At 39.8% G+C, this 24,837-nt stretch overlaps 1 protein-coding gene across 3 annotated transcripts in view; it reads right to left on the bottom strand.

Moving 5' to 3' along the window:
* trmt11 (tRNA methyltransferase 11 homolog) overlaps positions 1–24,837 on the bottom strand; it is a 149,932-nt gene that overhangs the window by 88,174 nt on the left and 36,921 nt on the right. For 2 of the 3 annotated variants that reach the window (XM_033021217.1, XM_033021216.1), the window contains exons 11-12: positions 21,420–21,551; positions 15,478–15,598 (exon numbers count right to left, since the gene is read on the bottom strand). In XM_033021217.1, coding sequence (XP_032877108.1) covers positions 15,478–15,598; positions 21,420–21,551 — 253 coding nt within the window. Of the gene's footprint in view, positions 1–6,911; positions 6,985–15,477; positions 15,599–21,419; positions 21,552–24,837 lie in introns of all 3 variants that reach the window. The other variant, XR_004412034.1, reaches the window with a different exon arrangement.

The following is a 24,837-nucleotide window of genomic DNA, read 5'->3' as shown; positions in this document are numbered from 1 at the left end:
ATACCCACTTGATTAAACTATCCAAATTCCATTGCAGGTGCTTTGTATCCTGTTCACAACTTGCATTCCCACCCTCTCTGGAACATCAGCAAATAGACATAGATTAGTAAATCATTGGGTCCCCGTATTGATTCAGTTTGCCACCATGAATCATCATTTGCAAATCCTCTGTCCATGCTAATATATTATCCCTTAATGGCAGGATCTCTTACTTTCTTTCAACCATTTTATAATTTTCCCACCAAAAAAATTCTAGTGAAGGTGTGCAAGCTGAGCACTGGTTTTTTTTTGTATCTTATGAACACTGTTCCCTGTCTTTTTTTTTTTTAAATAACGCTTTGCATGGGTTTTTTCACATCAGTGACATATTTTAACAATGAAAAATTATTAAAATAATAAAAAGTTATTCATAGTTTCACAGTTGGAGAATAGATTTATGTTTAGTTAAGGTTAGTTTAGTATTGTCATGTGCACCGAGATACAGTGGAAAGTGTTTTGTTGCGTACTATCCAGTCAGCGAAAGGATTATACACGATTGCAATCAAGCCATTCACAGCGTACAGATCATACTGCCGTATGAACACCAAACCTAACTGCATGGAAATTACCCATTCATCTACTTAGATGTAGAATTTTCATCATATAGGTATATACCCGTTTTCCCACCAAAGGTTTTTGTAAACTGCAGTGGAACATTTTTTCTTATTATTCATAATTAAAATATTAAAAGATTAATGTGCTAAATACATTTATTAATTATTGATCATGTTAAACATTAGTAATGATTAGAATTAAGTATAAAATAGTCTTAGAAATAAAAATTCTTTTTTTAAGAACTGCCTTCATCAAGGAAACTGTTTTTTCGAAAACAAACATGCAATTGCATTTTTTACGTACATGTGGTGGCCATAGTAACATTTAATTTAACATAACTAATAATTGTCACTATTCTTCCAACAAGGCAATTAAGAATGAGGCAGTCACCTCATTTACCTCTTGTTCAATGTGTCTGAGATTCATTCCAATCAAACATATAAATCAAGTTATCAAGAAAGGTTATGTTTGGATCAGGAATCTACAGCTAAAATCAGCCAAGTTCCAAATCCCTCTACCGCAACCCATTTAGTCTTTAATCCAGCAGTTCAATCAAAACGAGAACAGTCACGCACAAATCTTTTTTCTAGAGTCAGCAGGATATTTTATGTGGCCTTTTACCAATGGATTCACTGCTCTATTGTGCAAATCAATGCAATCAGATAGCTGGAGATACTTTGTGCTAAGATCAGCATTTCTGCTTAAATGTTGCACTTGGATCAAGAATTACTACAGAATGGAATTGACTGCCAAGTGGTTTAGTATGGTGGAATCTTATCCTTGGATCAGAAATGCATTTAGTTAGACCTATGCGCAACCTCTAAATTTGATTTATCTTTTTCAGATGTTAGAGGGTTAAACAGTGTCATCTCTGACCTCCAGTGGTTTGTGCTACTATTATTACCTTAAAACTTACAGGCCCTCTTCAAACGATAACATAATCATTGGTTGAGGTCCCTTACTGCAGTGTTAACCACAAGTCATTTACAGCCCTTTTAAAGACCAGCTGTTTGAAGTGAGAAATGTTTTTTCTCACTTCAAACAGTGAAACCATAGAGTGGTATATGTCTGCAACACGCTGTAAACGTTTGGAAGCAAACATCAGTTGAAAGCATAAAACAACCAAAGAAACTTGCCACAGTGCTTCTCACCTCAGCTCTAAAACTTAAAACTAGCCCTTGACAATTAGCTTCTTTAAAACAAATGACCTAAAACATTGCTCTGGCAATTGCAATATCTAATCTGTTATTAGCTATGCTATTACCATATTATAAACAGGAAAAAGAAAGTACCAGGTAGTGCTGCATTTGCTTGCACTTTTTATAGATTCATATCCTACATTTACTCTGATGGGCCTCAGTTCAGCTTCAGGGTAATTGTCCATGTCTGTTTTTTGTTTAAAAATCCTGTCTTTCTTATCACAGCTTTTCACTGCTTTACATCTGCTGCTGTACAGTAGCTATAGAAACCACTTGTGCAAAATCATACAGCTATAAACATTGTGAAGGAAATATTTCTGACATAAAACTGCTGACATGAAATTGGGAGAACTATATAAAGGGAATGTATTTCTGTAATTAATCCAAAATAAATTTGAAACCAGCAAACCAACATTTAAATGACAATACATTTATAAAACATGATACGCAAGATATGCAAGAAAATATAATTATTAATATCAAAGATTAAACTCTCCACAGGCCAATATTTTGACAGAATCTATCACGCAAAAAAAAAGTTTATTCAAATGCATATAGTTCCGAAGCAAAACTCTAGAGTTCAAACTTGTTGCTGTATTGGTCTTACATATGATCAACTAATATCTTCCCATTTCAGTGCCCACTTCAGAAATGTGCAGAACCAAGAAACATTTCCTTTATGTTAAAAACAAAATTCAATATTTAATTATTTTCTTGGTGATGCCAAAATTATAATACAAGGTTACAGGCAAATTATTTGAAACATAATTACAAGCATATTCAGTATGCCCTGACGATTTCATAATGTTGAAAAATTAATTTTAGCAAATATTTAGTAAACTAGTAAATTGGCAAACATATAGGGACAGATCGGACAAATTTGCAACACTTTCTCTGGAGCATTAGAGGCTGAGCGGAGACCTGAGAGAAGTGCACAAAATTATGAGAGGCACAGATGGGGTAGATGGTCAGTCTTTTTTCCCCAAGATGGAAATGTCAAATACTATTCAGGTAAGAGGGGGAAAGTATACAGGAGATTTACGAGGCAAATTAAAAAAAACCCATAGAGAATGGTATATGTCTCCAACACGCTGCCACAAAGATTGATTGTTTTAGATACTATCACGACATTTAAAAGGCATTATGACAGGCACATGAACATGCAGAGAATGGAACAATATTGATCATGTGCAGGCACATCTAGTTCGTTTAACTTGGTAACCTAGTAGGTAGAGTCTGTGGGCCATACAGTTCTATATTCCATGTAAAGGTTGGGTACAGTGGGCAGTTCTCCACACTGCCTATAATGTATTCTCCTACCTCAGAACAAAATCCTTCAATTGCATGCATATTCATACCAGGTCTTTTGTGGCTTTGATACAAATAAATTTGTGAATGACATTGTACTATGGAATTAGCGTGGGTAAAAATTCTGTTAACTTTATAGTAAATCACTTCCTCCAAGTAAGCAGGGTGAACATGCAGCAAAAAGATCCAGCTGGAGGAACTTGGTGGGTTGAGCCTCATCTGGGAGGGAAAGGAACTGTTGATGTTTCAGATCGAGACTGCATGAAGGTTGAAAGTTAAGAGATACAATAGCTGGTATAAAATGGAAAGAGGGAGGGGCATCCCTGCTAACATTTTAGAAAGTCTGACCAAAAGGCTGTCTTCCTAAACTCTGCCTACAAGCAGAAACCGAAAAGCGAGGATACTGTATGGAAAGTTGCAAAATGTTGGTCTGAGGAAACAGATAGGCTTCTACGTGAAGATAGACACAAAGCCGGAGTAACTTCAGGCAGCATCTCTGAAGAGAAGGAATGCGTGAGATATCGGGTCAAGACCCTTCTTCAGACTGAAAGTCACGGCCCCTGACTCGCAGTCTGAAGAAAGGTCTTGACCCGAAACGTCACCCATTCCTTCTCTCCAGAGATGCTGCCTGTCCCACTGAGTTACTCCAGCCTTTTGTGTCTATCTTCGGATTAAACCAGCATCTGCAGTTTCTTCCTACACATTTTGCAGGCTCCGACGTGACTGCTTTGAATTAGTGGATTGGTTCAAATTCAAGGACTCTACAAACAGCCTAAATGAGTATCCCACTGCACACGCAGACGTCATCAGTAAGTGTGTCGAGGACTGCAGCCCAAAGAAGTCAATCTGATTGTTTACCAACTGGACCACGTATGAACCATGAGATCCCCAAATAAGTCCAAGTCTGATACATTCTTGTTGAGTGATCCCAACTGATACAGGAAATTGAACTATGACTTTTGTAGGCCATCAGAGATACCATGAGACAATTCCAGACCAAGCACGAGTCCCAGACTAAAGGGCCTGTCCCACGAGCATGCGACCTGCATGCGACAAGCGCGACCAAACCGGAAGCGGGGGCCGCGCGGAGATCGAGTGACATGATGTTCGAGCGAAGTCCGCGGGAAGTTCGCGTGTGACGTACGGCGTCAAGACGCTACGTATGGCGTCGAGATGCTGCGCACGCCCGTCGAGGCGGTGCGTACAGCGTTGAGGCGGCTGCGGGCCGGCAGGCCGTTGCCGCGCAGAATTTTTGAACACTGTCAGTTTTTCGGAGCCCCGCGCGACGTCGGGACCAGCTCCGCACAACTCCATACAGCTCCGGTGATCGAAGTGGGACCGGCCCCGCGAGGCCGTACGGCTCAAGCGACCACGTTAGGTCGCGCTTGCCACAAGGAGTCGCATGCTCGTGGGACAGGCCTTTAACTTGACACGCATCGATTGTGGCAAGACCTCTTGGCAGAATGGGCTACAAAGTGAAGTCGGGCAGAATTGCTTGCACCAACACGATCATCCCTGACCAGCTCATTGGCTTCTATGCTAACTTTAAACAGAAATGGTGGAAAGGTGTCACCTGCCCTGACAGCCTTTGGTGCACCTGTACCCGTGGTCATCATTGCAAATGTCAGATCAGCCTTCCTGAGAGTCAACCCATGGAAAGCGACAGGCCGAGATGGAGTCCCTAGCTGTGTCCTCAGAACCTACGTGTACCAGCTGGCAGGGGACTTCTGTAAGCTGAAAACAAACTTATTCAGGCCAGACATTACTCATTATCCACTTATATATCATCACTGACCAGTCTGGAACTATCTCATTTTGTTTCCTGCTTAACTCTGGGGTTATGTACAAGCAGATACTGTGCTCTAGTGATAATAATTTTCTTTCTTCTCTGCACTACTTTGTATCTTATCTTTGTTTTAAAGCAATGCCAAAGTCACTTTAATCAAGTAGTGTTCTATTTAATTACATTCTACTATTTGCAGGCATGTAAGTTAATCATTTAACACTCAGTCATTATCAGATATCCAAATTCCACTCTGTATGCAAGTAGTTTTACTTTGATGTAACAGTCACACAAAGCAGCAATTACCTCCCACCTACATCTGCAGCCTTCATAGATAGAAGACATATTATGAAAATTGCAACACCAAAGCTGAAGAAAATATCAATTTAGGTGTGCCTTGTCTAATTCTGTGCATTACTTCATTCTTTAATTTGGATTATCTGCCTCTACCGTGATCCTGTTCACAATTTGAACAAAGTTTTGCACCACCCCCTTAACTGGTTATTCTTAATCTCACATAGAGATTGTGAAATTAGTTCCAGACTTTATGATATCGGTCCATGGCTACTGGATTGGCATTAAACCTTTTTAGTGTTTTAATCTCTTTAATCTCTTTTTAATATCTAGATTAAATAGCCTGAGGAAACACTTTTTCACACAGAGAGTTGTGAGTTTATGGAATTCTCTGCCTCAGAGGGCGGTGGAGGCCGGTTCTCTGGATATTTTCATGAGAGAGCTTGATAGGGCTCTTAAAGATAGCGGAGTCAGGGGATCTGGGGAGAAGGCAGGAACAGGGTACTGATTGTGGATGATCAGCCATGATCACATTGAATGGTGGTGCTGGCTCGAAGGGCCGAATGGCCTACTCCTGCACCTATTATCTATTGTCTATAAATCTAATGATATTATCTAAATATGGCTTAACAAAAATATAATGTGAAATAAAAATAGAAAGTGTTGGAATTACTCAACAGGTCTGGCAGCATCCAAAGAGAAATAGAGTTTACGTTTCAGATCAATTACTTTTCTTCATAATTAGTAAAAATTAGAAATTAAGGAAGATTTTTTAAAAGATGCCAAGAAAGGGGCGGGCTCATACAGCTACACAACATGAAAAAAAGCTCTTCGACCCAACACCTCCACACCAACCAAGTTGCCAAACCGAGCTACTTCCACTTGCCTAAGTCTGGCACATGTCCACCCAAACCTCTCCCAGTTATGTACCTGTCCAAGTGTTTTTTAGATGTCAGAATTGTGACCTTTCTACCATTTCCTCTGGCAGCTCATTTGATATACGCACTACCCTCTATTTGAAAAAGATGACCCACGGGTTCCTTTTAAATCTTTCCACTTTCATCTTAAAATTCTGGCCTCTACTTTTAAACTCCCCTTTCCTGGGAAAGAGACTGTGCCTTTCCACCTTATCCGCATCCTTCTTGCTTTTCTATACTTCTATAAGGCTACTCCTCAGCCTCTTAGACTCCAAGGAAAAAAGACCCAGCTTATCCAGCCTCTCTTCATAACTTTAACTGTCCAGACCCTGTAACATCCTCGTAAATCTTTTTTGCACATTTTCTAGTTTAATGTCATCATTATTAGAACAGGATGACCAGATCAGTATTCCAAATGGCAATGTCTTGTATATCCTAAACATGATGTTTCACTTCCTGTACTCCCCAGGATTTCTCTGTTCCACAACATTCCCCAGGGACCTAACATTCATTGTGTAAATCCTGCCCTGATTTGTCCAACTAATATGCACATCTTTTTGTCTGATTTGTCCATCTGCCATTCCTAGGCTCATTGGCCAAGTTAATCAAAATACTGTTGTAATTATAGAGATGCTTCTTCACTGTCCACTACACCATTAATTTTAATGTCATCCACAAACTTATTAACCATTCACATCCAAATCGTTAATATAAATAACGAATAATAGTGGACCCAGCACCAATCCCTGTTGCACACTGCACATTATAGGCCTCCAGTAATGAAAAGCCACCCTTAACCACCACCCTGTCTCCTACCTTTAAGCCGATTGTAGAAAGCAAAGGGAATGTCTGTGATATGGCTGGGACAGTAATGAAGCACACATTACATCTGAAGAAACCATAAGACATTATTAAGGTATGACTGAAAAACATTTTTTAATGACTAAAGTAATTGAAAAAATAAAATTCTACAATCATACACAACTATTGAATGGAACCAAGACACCAACATAAAAATATTCATGTAATGAAAAGGAAGTAAACTATTTAGCCAAATAATGAAAGGCCTGGATACAGTGGATGTGAAGAGGATGCTTCCACTGGTGGGAGAGTCTTGGACCACTCTAGGGCACAGCCTCAGAATAAACGAATGTACATTCAGAAAGTATATGAGGAGGAATTTATTTAGCCAGAGGGTGATGCATCTGTGGAATTTATTGCCACAAGCGGCTGAATAGGGCAAATCTTTTGCATATTTTTAAAGCGGAGTTTGATCCTTTTTTTCCGAGTTGCCTGTGCCTGAACCCCTCTGTCAGTGGATCACCAACTTCCAAATAGACAAGAAGCAGCATGTGAGGCTGGGAAAGCACATCTCGGACCGGCAAACGCTCAGCATAGGAGCACCGCAAATCTGCATACTCCCTCCTCTCCTCTGCTCTCTCTACACCAACGACTGCACCTCCACAGGCACCTCTGTCAAGCTTCTCAAGTTTGCGGACGATACAACCCTGATTGGGCTGATCCAGGATGGGGAGGAATCTGCCTACAGACAGGATGCGTCACAGCTGGCGTCCTGGTGCCATCGCAACAACCTAGAGCTCAATGCTCTTAAGACAGTGGAATTGATTGTAGACTTTAGGAGAGCTCCCCTCCCCCTCAACTAGCAGCATGGTCGACACGTGGTGCTAGGAGGTCCAATGAGGTCACTGGAACTCTCCTTCATGCTCGAGGGAAGTTCCCGAATACTCGCGGCCTCAGCTAGGTTGCGGGAAATTTTTCAGCATCTTGTTTTTCACAGGTAAAACAAACAAAATGTTTCAGCTTCATCTTGAATCCCAAGTAATTAATGGTATAAAAGAAGAATTTCCTGATAATGTCTACCCATCCAAATAGGTATTTTTTGGAATCATTATAAATCATTTGGAATCATCTGCTGAGAATCTGTGGAAAATGTAGATATTATGCTAAATATGCACCAAAGATGCCTTCTGCATTTGTGCCAAAAACATAATCTAAATATTAGTGCTGCAGTTTAAGATAATCTCAATAATTTAATTTATTTGCTGAGAAATAAAAAAGGGCCTTAAACAAGTTCTTCAGTAAAATCTCTGCAACCTAGGTTAGCACAGGATTGTCTAATTTTTCTAACAGTGGCTACTTTTCTGCACTGTTGATTTAGAATATTTATTTTCTACCCTTTGTGGTCTTTATATTGTGAAATCCTTCAGTCTTAGTAGTTGACACCAAGTTCCCTCTATCAGTGACACAATCCATTGCTGACTGCAATTCTAGTTACTGTTCAATGGGATACTCAAGATATTGATGATGTAGATCTCTGTAACGGCTGTGCCTTCAAAAGTCAGGGGGACATCATTATAGTCTCTCTCGCTGGTCATGATTTATTCCCTGACATCAAGATAGTGTGATTGTTATATAACGCTTGTTTCTACAAGTCTCAATTTTATTCTGGTCTTGTACGAGGGTTCCTTTTCAGACAAGTTGCAAATCGAGTTGAACGCTACATAATCAGCCAAGACGAACCTGACTGCTGATTTTACAATACCAGTTGATCTATGAAAATTAGGCAGCCATGGCTAGATTGGAATGTATTAAATAATTTGTTTGTTTTTTTAGAACAATACAGGGTTGATCACATTAGATCAGATTCATTTATTGCCAATTAAAGGCCAATTAATTTATTGCCACTTTCTCATCCATTCCCTACACACGGGGCAATTCACAGAGGCCAATTAATGTACAAATCTGCACTTCCTTGGGATCTGGGAAGAAGCCAGAGCACTTGGAGGAGCACAGGAAGAACATGCAAACTCCACACAGATCGCACCCGAGGTCAGAATCAAACCCGGATCTCTGATGCTGTGAGGCAGCAGCTCTACCAGTTGCATCACTGTACTGCCCAGATAAGATTCTGAGGAAGCTTGCCAGGGTTGATCATTAAGGATGTCTCCCCTGGGGAAATATAGAACTAGATGGCATAGTTTCTGAATACACAATAATTCCTGTAGCTGTCATTAAATATATTCAAGGCTGCGACAAACTTTAGAACTGCAAGTGTGCCAGGAGTTATAGGGAACATGCAGGAAATCAGAGTTAAAGACATAAAGATATCAGACATGATCTTAATGAATGGCAAAGCAGTCAAAAGGAGCTGTGTGGCCTATCCCTAGTTCTTGCATTTTTACCTTAATCAGAATCAATTGTTTTTTCCATGTAATCTTGCAGATTAGCCCTCTTCTTAATTGGTTTGGAAAGTTGCAACAGATTCCGCTTTCACCACTTTTTTCAGATCCTTTCCCATTTGAGTGTGAAAATACGATATCTCTATTTCCTGCCTAACAATAGACATAGACACAGTGGTAGACCATTCGGCCCCTCGAGCCAGCACCGCCATTCAATGTGATCATGGCTGATCATCCACCATCAGAAACCCGTTCCTGCCTTCTCCCCATATCCCTTGACTCCGCTATCTTTAAGAGCTCTGTCTCGCTCTCTCTTGAAAGCAACCTGGGAACCAGCCTCCACTGCCCTCTGAGGCAGAGAATTCCACAGACTCATAACTCTCTGAGTAAAATGTTTTTTCCTCATCACTGTTCTAAATGGCTTACCCCTTATTCTTAGAAACATGGAAAATAGGTGCAGGAGGAGGCCATTCGGCCCCGAGCCAGCACCGCCATTCATTGCGATCATGTCTGATCGTCCCCAATCAATAACCCATGCCTGCCTTCTCCCCATATCCCTTAATTCCACTAGCCACTAGAGCTCTATCTAACTCTCTCTTAAATCCATCAAGTGATTTGGCCTCCACTGCCCTCTGTGGCAGGGAATTCCACAAATTCACAACTCTCTGGGTGAAAATGTTTTTGCTCACCTCAGTCTTAAATGGCCTCCCCTTTATTCTAAGACTGTGGCCCCTGGTTCTGGACTCGCCCAACATTTTTCCTGCATCTAGCTTGTCCAGTCCTTTTATAATTTTATATGTTTCTATAAGATGCCCCCTCATCCTTGGGACGACAGATGGCACAATGGGCTAAGTGTTCGGCTGGCAACCGGAAGGTAGCCGGTTCGAATCCCGCTTGGAGTGCATACTGTCGTTGTGTCCTTGGGCAAGACACTTCACCCACCTTTGCCTGTGTGTGAATGTGTGTGAATGTGTGTGAATGTGTGTGAGTGATTGGTGGTGGTCGGAGGGGCCGTAGGCGCAGATTGGCAGCCACGCTTCCGTCAGTCTGCCCCAGGGCAGCTGTGGCTACAGAAGTAGCTTACCACCACCGAGTGTGACTGAGGAGTGAATGAATAATGCGATGTAAAGCGCCTTGAGTATTAGAAAGGCGCTATATAAATCCCATCCATCATTATTATTATCCTTCTAAACTCCAGTGAATACAAGCCTAGTCTTTTCAATCTTTCCTCATATGACAGTCCCGCCATCCCAGGGATCAATCTCGTGAACCTACGCTGCACTACCTCAATCACAAGGATATCCTTCCTCAAATTAGGAGACCAAAACTGTATGCAATACTCCAGATGTGGTCTTACCAGAGCCCTATATAACTTCTTAAACTGTGACCCCTGGTTCTCCCCCAAAATCAGGAACATGTTTCCTGCCTCTAGTGTGTCCAAACCCTTAATAATCTTACATGTTTCAATAAGATCCCTCTCATCCTTCTAAATTCCAGAGTACACAAGCCCAGCTGGTCCATTCTATCAACATATGACAGTCCAGCCATCCCAGGAATTAACCTGGTGAACCTACGCTGCACTCCCTCAATAGCAAGAACGTCCTTCCTCAAATTGGGAGACCAAAACTGCACATAATACTCCAGGTAACTCTATGCCAACCAATTTTCTATCCATGTGAGCACCCTACCCCCAATACCATGTACTCCAATTTTGTCCACTAATCTCCTATGTGGGACTTTATCAAATGCTTTCTGAAAGTCCAGGTACACTACATCTACTGGCTCTCCCATGTCCATTTCCTAGTTACATCCTCAAAAAATTCCAGAAAATGTCCCCCTTCATAAATCCATGCTACTGCTATCCAAATGTGCCGCTATTTCATCTTTTATAATTAACTCCAGCATCTTCCCCACTACCGATGTCTGGCCAACTGGTCTAGAATTCACTGTTTTCTCTCTCCCGCCTTTCTTAAAAGGCCTAACGCCTTTTTTAACACCTTTCTAACGCTTTCCTCAATTATTTAACCTGGTTACCAACTGATATGGCAGAAGAAATAGTTTATTTCCAGCTATACTATTGAAACACAATTTTTAATACTTCTCTACAAGGTCCCCCATCTAACCTTCTCAAGTATTGCATCTACCCGATGGAGACACAAGAGCCTGCAGAAATTGGAGATCCAAGATTTCAGTGCCTTGAATGATATCTATCAGACTCCGTTTGATATTCTTTGATTACTTTTGTAAATATTTTTTTGTTTTTAACATGTGGCTACCTGCACTCTCACAATGTATATTATAGTAAAACATTAAATATCACACACCCTCAGGACTTCACTGGTGCTGTACTAGCAGATATTCCAGACCATTGAGTGTTGTTACTTGCTTTATCCAACACACTGAGTTTAAAAAAAAAACATTTTCAAATGAGTCCAGTGCATTCAAAGGGAATGTGGGAAATAGGACCTAGTAAATTTCATGTTCGTGATCATGGCTCCTGTCACAACCCCTCTAACCTTTTGAATCCCTGGTATTCCCGAACCCAGCTCTGACTACATTCCCAGCCCACAGTCTCTATAATATACAGCCAACCCTGCCAGGGTTAGAATAAAGATGTTTTTATATATCAGAGTGTGAGCTACATGCTGCACTATCAGTATTTCCAGATAATCAGATACTGGATTACTGAAGTAGTAAAATGCAGCATTTATGCTTAAATGCCAGAGCTACACAGTTAATGCTGTCCTTACTGATGCAATAAATTGGCTCATTATGTAAAATCAGTAGAATAAAGAAAATGACTGATAGGGCATAGAATTTAATTCATGTCATTTTGTTAACTTGAAGATACAGGATCCTTTGATCTGGCTTTCATAATCCAGATAATGAATCTAATTCAGATAACAATCAGAAACCATAATGACCTAAACCGTATGATTTTTATTAGCTGATGAATATATTTCAGTAATTTTCTTTCAATATTTAAGCATTTTCACAATGTTGTTAAATGGATAACGTTTTGGAGTGCAAGGCCAACCAAAATGTGCTTCCAACACAGTGGTCATAGCCAGCACATATTACTGTTGAAACACATGGGAAAGCATACAAAAGATCAGGAACAGTGTGTGCTGGAATCAGTGGTTACATCTGAAACAGCAATAAAGGGCAATTTATAATTTTATATAAATAAAGACAGATTTTAACAACCAGTACCCATGAAATTGAGTAAAATCTGCCAATGGCCAGCTTTTATTAAATGCTCACATCAGAGACTGGTATAATTCATAATTTATGTAACATTCAGAGTGTCAATGGAGATGACAGTACAGATAACAAATGGGAAGCAATGATCAAAATCTAAACTACTTGCTGGTTTTGTTCATGCTTTAAGCAAATCGCAATCATTCAGCAGCAGTTTAATTAATTCACCTTCATGCAAGTGTAAACTTGAAGTACATTTCACACTCAGCTCAAGTCAGCCAATTGTTTCAATTGATATCTTTACCCAACCATGAACGAGCTTTTTCAGAGTCCACTTACAGGGGATGACAAAGTGGATTCACAAGGAGACTGATTGCAGCTCCCATATGGAAATAGTCCATAATAAAAGCAGGAATGAAAATTGAAAATTGGAGGTCGGGGAGGGAGGGAGATTCAACTGAAAAAATGAATGTCGGTGTGTTTCCCACTGTTCTCTGACCAATAAATGCCAAATGACATAGCTGCCTAGCACAGTAAGATTGGCAACTAAACAACATGCAAACAGGGGACACATTCCAGCCCTTTTACTGCAGAGGGATCCGAATGAACAGTCTGGCATCTGCACCTTAAAATTAAGTAAATCCCAGACTAGACACACAAGTAATATTTCACTTTAAAATTCGATTCATCTTCTCAATTTACTACCTCCCAATCTGCAGAGTTTTAACGTAACGCATTCAATAACTCCCACTGATAGAGCATCCGTTTTAAATTCCGCTTTCCTATCAGGGTGGAAATCCATCCGGTAGCAAGATGGTAAAGGAAAGCACATATCGGAAGACACAATGTCATCTTGGGATTTCTGACTATATTTAGCAGGAGCAATTTCAAGTCATTCATATTAAAATATTGCTACTGAAAAAAAAACAAGCCCCCGACGTCAACCCAGAAAGATGATTGGTTGAGAATGTGAAAATAACATTGAAGCTTCTGTCTTGATGAATCCCATTGAGACTGGGCTAGAAAATGTGTGGAGCATCTGGAGAATCATGTGAAGTTTGGTCCCGAGTGATGATCACAGACTTATATCTCTGAAACGTTCCCATCATTTTAACAAAACCATTGTCATCAATGGCAAATCTCCTCCACTCTAACTTAAGCTAAAGTCTCACTCATACTAGGAGGGCACTTTGCAAAAACATTTATATCAGAAATCAGAAATAAGAAAACATTTAAAACATGAATGAGTGGGATAACATATGATGAGCGTTTGACGGCATTGGGTACTCGGTTGAGTTTAGAAGAATGAGGGGTGATCTCATTGAAACGTACAGAATAGTGAAAGGCTTAGATAGAATGGATGTGGAGAGGATGTTTCCACTGGTGAGAGAGTCTAGCATTAGAGGTCATAGCCTCAGAATTAAAGGACGTTCTTTTCGGAAGATGAGGAATTTCTTTAGTCAGAGGGTGGTGAATCTGCGGAATTCTATGCCACAGAAGGCTGTGGAGGCAAAGTCTTTGGATATATTTAAGGCAGAGAAAGATAGATTCTTGATTAGTACAGGTATCAGAAGTTATGGGGAGAAGGCAGGAGAATGGACTTGGGAGGGATAGATATATCAGCTATGATTGAATGGCGGAGAAGACTTGATGGGCCAAATGGCCTAATTCTACTCCTATCACATGATCTTGCAATATGATGGAACGATGAAGTGTATTAAAATGGAGTTGAAATATTTACAGCTGTCTAAAACGTTAAAATAATGTTGACAGTGACTGTAGGAAAGACTAGCTTAGCAAAGATGCCCATCATGATTCGTGCAATATATCTATTTAAAACAAGTCTAAGATATCATGTTACATTTTTAATAAAGAAATCTTATTTTCAAATTGCAAATCAGAAAAGCAGCCCGAGGCAAACAGCATCAGAGCTAACATAAGCATCTCAGAATAATACGGCTCCTATTACATTTCACTGAGGTTTCATCCACATGAAATACCAATTTCTTGGATAAAAAAGGTCCCTTGTGTCTTATTAGATTTTAAATTAATTGTGGTCTGAGCAAACAGCAAAGTTAGCACTGCCATTGGCTACAAGAAATACACTGGAAGATGCTGCTGCAAGAGTGAGATAAGAAGAGAAAGTACAAAAAGAACAAAAATCCAAGTACTTTGAAGCTTTGAACGCTATTTTTCAGTCAGAAAATCAGGAGAAAAAAATGCTGGGAACTACAGACAGACAATTCAACTGTAGTTGTTTTCCAAAGCAGAAAACTGCAGGTTCTTATCCGGGAAGACCATTTGGGCCATTGAATCACTCTCAGATCATATGCACTCTACCTAGTGACCTCACTTGTTCTATTGGGGAGAATTCTTGGGAGTTTTTTGTTGCTCACTCAAAATCAAATAAAACAAAATTCATGAATATCCCAATTAAGAAGATAAACCTTCAAGTTCTAGAAATCTAAAGTCAAGAACGTGCTATCTGTACTTTTCACACATACCGACCCGAATGGGTTTTTTTTCTGCTCTGGAATATCTGATTCTGCATCCTACCACAGTTAACCTGTACATATTGTGTATCCTGAAATGGAACATCCCAACACTCAAACATCTTTGCACAAAAACATCTGCGTAATTTTCCAACCTGTTCCGACTAAAGATTTTTCCAATTATTTTTAAAAGGAATGAAAGAATTTGAGATTAAATTGTGTGAAGGGGAATTCACATAACAACTAGACAGGAGAAAACTATGTCGCTGATCCCAAACCTGCTTGAGTATTTATGCAAGACTCATCACACGTTCAATAATATGTACATATTATTTTCTCAATACACATATAATGTAAATGAAATCATAATTGTAATTTTTTTCCTTGATCATATGATGAAACAGATAATTAAAATTCCTTTTCATGTAATCTTTTTTCCCCCACAGTAAATAAAAAAACATAAGATAAACAGAAATTGAACCTTCATACCTCAAATTCTTTCACCTTTTCCATTGTTATTAACTGTCGTGATGTATGAGCTGTTAGAGTCTGTTCACAGTTACTAATAAGTTTCAGGCAAGGATGCTGAGGGATAACATCTTCAGTGTAGCTGAAATAAGATAAAATAGACAAAGTGAAATGTAGTCTAAGGAATGACAATTCTACAACAGAAATCTTTGGCTCTGTTCATTCCATGATGTTTACCTAACATTTACATGCATTAGCGGGAAGACAACTGGTGTAGGTCAAACAATGCAGCATCCAAATGGTACAAGAGTGGTTTTGACAAGGCCACAATTTTACCCTGCATTTTCTGCTGTTGTGATCCAGCTACTCCTGTTATGGTTTTAGTACTAAGTGGGGGGGGGCACAGTGGCGCAGCGGTAGAGTTGCTGCCTTACAGCGCCGGAGGTCCGAGTTCGATCCCGACTACAGGTGCTGTCTATACGGAGTTTGTACGTTGTCCCCGTAACCTGCGTGGGTTTTCGCTGAAATCGTCAGTTTCCTCCCACACTCCAAAAGAGGTACAGGTTTGTAGGCTTTAATTGGCTTGGTAAATGTAAAAAGAATTGTCCCCAGTGGGTGTAGGATAGTGTTAATATGTGGGGACCGCTGGCTGGCACGGACCCGTTGCGCCGAAGGGCCTGTTTCCATGCTGTATCTCTAAACTAAAACTGCTAATTAGTACAATCTGTGAATTCCAATGCCATCTTTTTCCCATTTACATGCTATAGTTAATTACAAATTCAAATGCACCTCTTGGCGAGAATACATATCAAAACTGGCATGATACTTCTTCCTCATTTGTATTTATTTTTAGTCACCTTGAGGTGTTTCCTCAACAAGGAGGTTATCAATACAATGAGTGTATTTACATCTTACAACTGCATAAAACTTCAGTTGAGCAACATTTGGAGTATTGTTCTGGTTGCCACACTATAAAAAGAGTGCAGATAATGTTCTCAGGGAAGGGAGGTGCAGCAGAATTTAAACACCCTAGTGCTCATGTGGGATTACAAAGAAGTATGAAATTGTTTTCTGGAAGTACATAAATTCTGATTCAGGGACAGTTTTCCAGATTCAGGGTCAGTTTTGTCCCAGCTGTTATCAGGCAAATTAACCATCCTACCAACAACTAGAGAGCAGTCCTGAACTACTATCTACCTCACTAGACCCTTGGACTATCTTTAATCGGACTTTACTGGACTTTATCTTGCATTAAACATTATTCACGTTATTCCCTTTATCACGTTTCTGTACACTGTGGATGGCTCAATTGCAATCATGTATTGTCTTTCCGCTGACTGGTTAGCACACAACAAAAGCTTTTCACTGTACGAGATAATAAACTAAACTCAAAGGCCTGTTTCCACGCTGTATCTCTAAGGTGATCACAGCCAAGAAATAATGTAATAATATGTTCACTCTACTTTAGAAGATAAACAAGTCTCATCACATTATAGTAACATTGGTGGAGTTAGACCAGCGTTCAAAGCAGTTCTTTAATGATAAACATCAAGACCATAGTGCATAGTAAGGGGTGCAGAATCAATTCTCAGTTCATAAATAAGTGAAATTACTTTGCTGCAGGGAGAGGAATAAAGAAAATACAGTATATGATCCCATCCCACTATAATTTATCTACATGTGTAGATATACATGTTATTAAGACTTACACACTGCAATCCCCAAACATCAACAGGAAAAAGGACCAGGGCAGCCATATGACTGATGATAATTTTTCTTGTACAACAATGAAGCAGCTGAGCAGTTATGGCACTTAAAATACACATAATCTTTGAACCTACAGAACACATTGTACCACAAAGATTTACTCTGTGCACTATCTGTAATTAAATCATAACTATAATATTTGTAAATCAGTTTCCATCAGCATCTTGCAGAGAAGATTTACAAGAATGTTGCCAGGACTCGAGGGGGCTGAGCTATAGGGAAAGATTGGGCAAGCGAGGATTCTATTCTTTGGAGCACAGGAGGAAGGGGTGATTTTATATAGCTGTTTAAAATCAGTGGGGAATTGATAGGATGAATGCCCAGAGCCTTCACCCAGGGTAAGGGAAGTAAGAACTAGTAGAGAACATAGGTTTAAAGTGAGAAGGAAAATACTTTATAGGAATCTGTGGCAACTTTTCCACTCAGAGGGTGGTGGGTAAATGGAATGAGCTGCCAGAGGAGTTAGATGAGGCAGGTACAATAACAATATTAAAAAAAACATGAACAGGTGCATTGGTAGGAATCGTTCAGAGGGCTATGGTTTAAATGTGGGCAAATTGGACTAATTCACAGTGCCCTCCATAATGCTTGGGACAAAGACCCATCATTTATTTATTTCTCTTTGTACTCCACAATTTGAGATTTGTAATAGGAAAAAAAGTCACATGTGGTTAAATTGTGGCACGTTGTGAGATTTTAACAAAGGCCATTTTTATACATTTTGGTTTCACCATGTAGAAATTACAGCAGTGTTTATACATAGTCCCTCCATTTCAGAGCACCATAGTGTTTGGGACACAGCAATGTCATGTAAATGAGAGTAGTTGTGTTTAATATTTTGTTGCATATCTTTTGCATGCAATGACTGCTTGAAGTCTGCGATTTCTTCACCTGACTCCTGAAGAATGTTTCTGATCTGTCAGACAGGTGTTTGGGTTTTTTTCTTTATTATAGAGAGAATTCTTCTGTCGTCAGCTGTGGAGATCTTCCTTGGCCTGCTAGTCCCTGCGATTAGTAAGATCACCAGTGCTCTCTTTCTTCTTAATGATGTTCCAAACAGTTGATTTTGGTAAGCCTAAGGTTTGGCTGATGTCTCTAACAGTTTTATTCTTTTTTTCACTCTCATAATGGCTTCTTTGACTTTCATTGGCACAACTTTGGTCCTCATGTTGATAAACAGCAATAACATTTTCCTATGGTGATGGAAAGACTGGAGGAAAGTGTAGGTGCTGAGAGCTCTCTTGTACCTGGAGTAACGAGGCAATTAAACACACCTGAGCAATTACCAATACCTGTGAAGCCATGTGTCCCAAACATTATGGTGTACTGAAATGGGGGGACTTGGTATAAACACTGCTGTAATTTCTATCTGGTGAAATCAAAATGAAAAAAAATGGCCTTTATTAAAATCTGACAATGTGCACTTTAACCACATGTGATTTTTTTTATTTTACAAACCTCAAATTGTGGAGTCTTTAATCTTTAAATTATGGGGGGCACTGTAGATGGTCCTGTTTCTGCACTGTAAGTCTCTATGACTCTATCTTGAGCAACTTTCCTCTTAAGGTCCGCAGGTCTTATAGATTGTGAGGCTGATTCACCTTAATGTGTATGGGAACAAGCACACAACAATTAAAGATCTGGAGGCTCTATGAATATACTTGTATTCTACTTGTATTATACTTGTATTATATAAATTTTGGTTATACCACTCAGTATTGTATTTTCTGATGTAGCTGAATTATTGGCTTACAGCACCCCCACCTGGAATTATTTAACAAACGCACACAATTTGAAAGATTGAGAGTAATCATTGCCCTTGTGAGAGATGCCTCAGTCAATGCAGATGCACAGAATCTCCACCCGCCTGTCTTGTCAGGCTCTACCAAGCATATTTGTAGAAAGGTCTGTGGTTCCCACATTGGATTCATCAATTTCCACAGAAGCCACAAAACTGAATTGGAAGCAAGTCATTCTCAGTCTTGAGGACTTCCTAAAAAAAGATCACACAAAAATAGATACAAACAGTAGCTTCAAATGAGTGGAGGTATAGAGAAACCAAAGTAGCTACAGATATGGTAGCCAATAAAAACAATAATTAAAAAAATATATATAAGGAACACAAATACTAAAACAAAGAGTTGGAGGAAAATGGTTATATGCAATCAGGATACAGAGTTAAATCAATTCTTTTTGGGCAACCCTAACATAAGTATTACAAAGACAGCCACACTGATATGTATGATGAAACATCAGTAAGTTACTAGTTTATATTCATAAGAACAGATATGCTCAAGGTATACAAGAAGAACAAAAAAAAGACTAGTGAGGAAAAATTATCAAATGTTAATTTACTAGTTATTGAATAAATAGCAAAAGACCCAAAGTCAGTTAGAACTGTGATTACTCAGTTTCCATGAACCAGAATTAATATCTGAGCACACGCTCAAATGTTGCCAACATTTATATTTTAGAATGCCTGATATTAAAAGAATCAAAGTGATGATGCCATATTAATAATATGTGGCCTCCTCAGTTTCCAAAAAAAAGTGTGCAGATAGCTTCCTGATTGTGGATAAACCATTTTTAAAATGGAGATTTTAAATGGAACTCTCTTCATGTTTCCTTAGGCAGGTGGAATAAATTGTAAGCCTTATGGCCCTGTCTCACGGTGCGAGTCCACCCACGAGTGATCCCGAGTGAAATTAAAAAATCACACTCGTGGTTGTCTACGACATTCCAAGTTTATGTTCACGAGTTTAAACGAGTTCCCACGTGTATGTCTAAGTTTGCCGTTTACTTCTCATTTCTGCGATGTACCAAGTTCCTCTCCCGAGTTACTCTTGAGCCAACTGTCAATGAAGGTCTAAGTATCAAATAGAGGAGCTGGACAGCATCTCACACAGTAAGTATATTCTGATTCAGTATTGAAAGTAATTCAATTTCAGAACTTAAAAAAACTAGGCAGGATCTCGGTCCCGCACTCGCTGCCATTGTGTAGCAAGGAGGCGGTGGCGGCGAAGCAACAGTGTTAAAGAAGACGGCTCCATCCTGCGGCTTTTTAAAGGTAGAATTCAGCGCGGCCACATCTATTGATATGACCTACAAAGGGAAAATGCGCACTGTCCATGCCAGAGCTAGGCTGGGATCATTCTCTGCTCTCATCTCTCTCTGTCTGTGCATTAGCAGGGTCTACCTCGCTGGGGCACAAGACCTCTTCTGCCTGCCCCTTGCAGCCATCAACTTGTTTGTTCTTTTGGTGCGCCTCATCTGCCCTGCTCCCATCCCAGCCCTGCCCCAGCTCTCTGCCCCATTCTCTTGGAAATGTCTTAACCCACCAGTTATTCAGCTAAAGAATATATTTATCATGGGGCTGGCTCTAACCGAGCATTAGTAACACTTGAGCAAAGATTGATGTCTTTGAGCAGTAACATTTGCAGCTTAAAGGTCTTTTATTAAAGATTTAAGGTAAATTTCAAGCTATGAAATCACATCTTTTCTTTCTACTTTTGGTGCATGTTTGGCTTCAAAAGTAAATTTGAATGTATTTATACATGCAAACAAATGAGGCTAGTTTGCACACTGCAACACATGCAACAAACACAAGAAGATAACATCCTAAAGCTATTACGCAAGAAAGATTAACTGCCTAATATTATTTTAATGTTAGAATATTATTCAAAGCTTTAGGATGTTATCTTCGTTTTGTGTTTGTTGCATGTGTTGCAGTGTGCAAATTACCCTCATTTGTTTGCATGTCCGACCGCTGGCCTGCGGCCTATAACATCGTAAAGCCGCGATCTCCCATAAGAAAGTGGCCGATTCAGGAACTCCAAGCGTAGTGTGTGTTCCGTCCGTCCCGACATTGGAGTTTCGATCATCCCGGCGAGTTAAATTATGTTAAATTCTATTGTGTATTGTGTAATTTTTGATTGGATGGCTGCATGGTAACTCAAATTTCACTGTACCTTAATTGGTGACAATAAATGTGAACTTGAACTTGAACTAGGCTTCATGCAAACAAATAATTTAATTGTATCTTGTTTAGATGACAATAAACTACCCTGAATCTGATACGATGAAGGTAGAATAATATTAAAATATGCAAAAAACAATTCATTAAACATAAAATAGTTGACTCAGATCAGATTATTTTTTACAGGTTTCAGTAAGTGCAAAAATAAGTTGATATATACTCAAGTTTATATACAGGTAGCCAGTAAACTAGACGTCCATTCATGACCAGGTTCTCTGCAGCCAGGTTCAGCAGGTCAATAAAAATATCACTCAGGTGATAATTCATGGAGACTTGGACATGACTTTCAATACTGAAAGACAAAAAAAAACATTTCAAATAATCATTCTTCAGATAACATACAAATTTTTATTCACAAATGCAAGAATCACTAATTTGATTCTTTTATCTACTCCATTCTAATTTTTTCACCAGTTTTGCAGATATTATTCAAATAAATAAATCTAGTTCATGACATTTAAATGCCATATTATCGCCTCAGCTATCTATTGCACAGTTATGAAGAGTACAAATGCAAGTAATGTGATGTTGTTTGTGGGAAAAAAAAACAGAAGACGAACAAGCAATTGAAAAAATCCTTCAATACTGTAAAAACCTCAACTATTTAGTCATTTATCTGTGTCTACAGATTAAATGTCAACAGGAAAGTAAACAGTCCTGTAAAGTTGCAAATGATGCAAGCAAATTCCTGGGTCAAGCTCAACATCAGGATTCCATACAGCTGAAAGGTAACAATTTGGGAAGTTGACAGTACTGAAACCGAGGGCGTGTATGCGGCAATAGTCAGAACATGCAGGTCTGGTTTTACCAGCATCTATCTGGAAAAGATGTAGACCTTTAAGCGTGGAAACAGGCCGTTCGACAAACTGTGTCCACGCCAACCAGTGATCACTCCGTAGCTCTATCCTACACACTTTTACCAAAGATGTACATCTTTGGAGTGTGGGAGGAATCTGGAGCACCTGGAGAAAACCCACGCGGTCACAGGGAGAACGTACAATCTCCGTACAGACAGCACCCATAGTCAGGATCGAACCCGGGTCTCCGGCGTTGTATGGCAGCAACCCTATCATCATGCCACTATGCTGCCCGTTTGAACGGCTCTTGTTTTTTTTACATATATGCATAGGTTTCATATTGTACCTTTCTTAAAAATCTTCTCTATTTCATGATAATGACATAAACATCTTTTACTACTGTACCAATTAATCGACTGTATGCATTCCCATGGCATAATGAGGAATGTACAGTGGCAAGTACATAGAAACATAGAAAATAGGTGCAGGAGTAGGCCATTCGGCCCTTCGAGCCTGCACCGCCATTCAATATGATCATGGCTGATCATCCAACTCAGTATCCCATCCCTGCCTTCTCTCCATATCCACTGATCCCTTTAGCCACAAGGGCCACATCTAACTCCCTCCTAAATATAGCCAATGAACTGGCCTCAACTACTTTCTGTGGCAGAGAATTCCACAGATTCACCACTCTCTGTGTAAAAAAATGATTTTCTCATCTTGGTCCTAAAAGACTTCCCTCTTATCCTTAAACTGTGACCCCTTGTTCTGGACTTCCCCAACATCGGGAATAATCTTCTTGCATCTAGCCTGTCCAACCCCTTAAGAATTTTGTACGTTTCTATAAGATCCCCCCTCAATCTACTAAATTCTAGCGAGTACAAGTACAACTTGAAAGGAAATTATCAAAACAATGAAAAAACTTCATGCATTGGAAAGGGTGTTGGAATTAAGATTACTCAAAAATGTTTACATTTTTCGGAGTAGTTGAATTCGTTAAAGAAAGTCAGAAATTTTCATCCTAAGTAGAAAACTAAGTATTTCTGTTTAAAAACAATACAATTAGGAAGATAATTACGATCGAAAACAAGCCAATTGTTTCTCAGTTAATTCCAGAATTATCTCATCCACTATTATATAAATAAATCTGTATTGATCAATCTTTCTGATGATCATGATGATCAGCCATGATCATATTGAATGGCGGTGCAGGCTCGAAGGGCCGAATGGCCTACTCCTGCACCTATTTTCTATGTTTCTATGTTTCTAGGAAACGACCTTTGGCACCAAGGCTATTTTTTTCTCCTTTTTTAGTCATAGAGTCCTACAGCGTGGAAATAGGCCTCATCGGTCCAACTTGTCCACGCCGGCCAACATGTCCCATCTACATCAGTCCCACCTGCCCGCACTTGGCCCGTATCCCTGTAAATCTGTCCTATCCATGTACCTAAGTGGGACAGGCAGTGTCTCAGGATAGAAGGAATGGGTGACGTTTCAGTCTGAAGAAGGGTCTCGACCTGAAACATCACCCATTCCTTCTATCCAGAGATGCTACCTGTCCTGCTGAAGTTACTGTAGCATTTTGTGTTACTCTTCGGTGTAAATTAGCATCTGCAGTTCCTTCCTACACTATCCATGTACCTGTCTAATTGTTCCTTAAACATTGCAATAGTACCTGCCTCAACTACCTCCTCCGGCAGCTCGTTCCACACATCTACCACCCTTTGCATGAAAAAGCTACCCCTCAGGTTCCTATTAAATCTTTGCCCCCTCACCATAGACCTATGTGCTCTGGTTCTCGATTCCCCTACTCTGGGCAAGAGACTCTGTGCATCTACCCGATCTATTCCTCTCTTGAATTTGTACACCTCTATAAGATCACCCCTGATCCTCCTATGCTCCAAGGAATAGGACTCCCAGCCTGCTTAACCTCTCCCTCTAGTCATGGCAAATCTTCTCAAAACCCTTTCCAGCTTGACAACAGCATTCCTATTCTTTCCAACGTCACCCATTCCTTTTCTCCAGAGATGCTGCACGTCCCGCTGAGTTACTCCTGCATTTTGTGTCTATCTTTCCTATAACAAGGTGCCTAAAAATGAACACAATACTCTAAATGTGGCCTCACCAACATCTTATACAACTGTAATATGACCTCCCAACTTCTATACTCAATGCTCCGACTGATGAAGGCCAATGCGCCAAAAGCCTTTTTGACCATCCCATCTACCTGTAATGCCACTCTCAATGAACTATGTACCAGTACACCTAAATCCTTCTGCTTTACAATGAGCCCTACCATTCACTGTGTAGGTTCTGCCCATGCTAGTGCTCCGAAAATGCAACACCACACATTTCTCTGTATTAAATTCCATCAACTGTTACTCAACCCACCTGCCATACCGATCAAGATCCTTCTGCAATTTTTGACAACCATCTTCACTATCTGCAATACCACCCACTTTTGTGTCATCCACAAACTTGCTAACCATGCCATGTACGTTCTATTGATATAGATGCCAAACAGCAATGGGCCCAGCACCAAACCACTAGTCACACCACTAGTCACAGACCTCCAACCTGGAAAGCAACTTCCCACCATCACCCTCTGCTTCCATCCATGAAGCCAACTTTTCCTGCAAAGTTTGAATTGACCCAAAACAAAAGTGCAGATTCCTCCAATCCTTCTTCAGTATGAAGACTTCACCCATTTAGGAACACTCTCTGTACTAGCTTCAGCACCTGAATGTCTCCCTCAATACACTAACCAGAACATGCATCTGA

Source organism: Amblyraja radiata, chromosome 5, assembly GCF_010909765.2.
Source record: "Amblyraja radiata isolate CabotCenter1 chromosome 5, sAmbRad1.1.pri, whole genome shotgun sequence".
NCBI classification, from domain to species: Eukaryota; Metazoa; Chordata; class Chondrichthyes; order Rajiformes; family Rajidae; genus Amblyraja; species Amblyraja radiata.
This window is presented reverse-complemented; position numbering and strand designations above follow the sequence as displayed.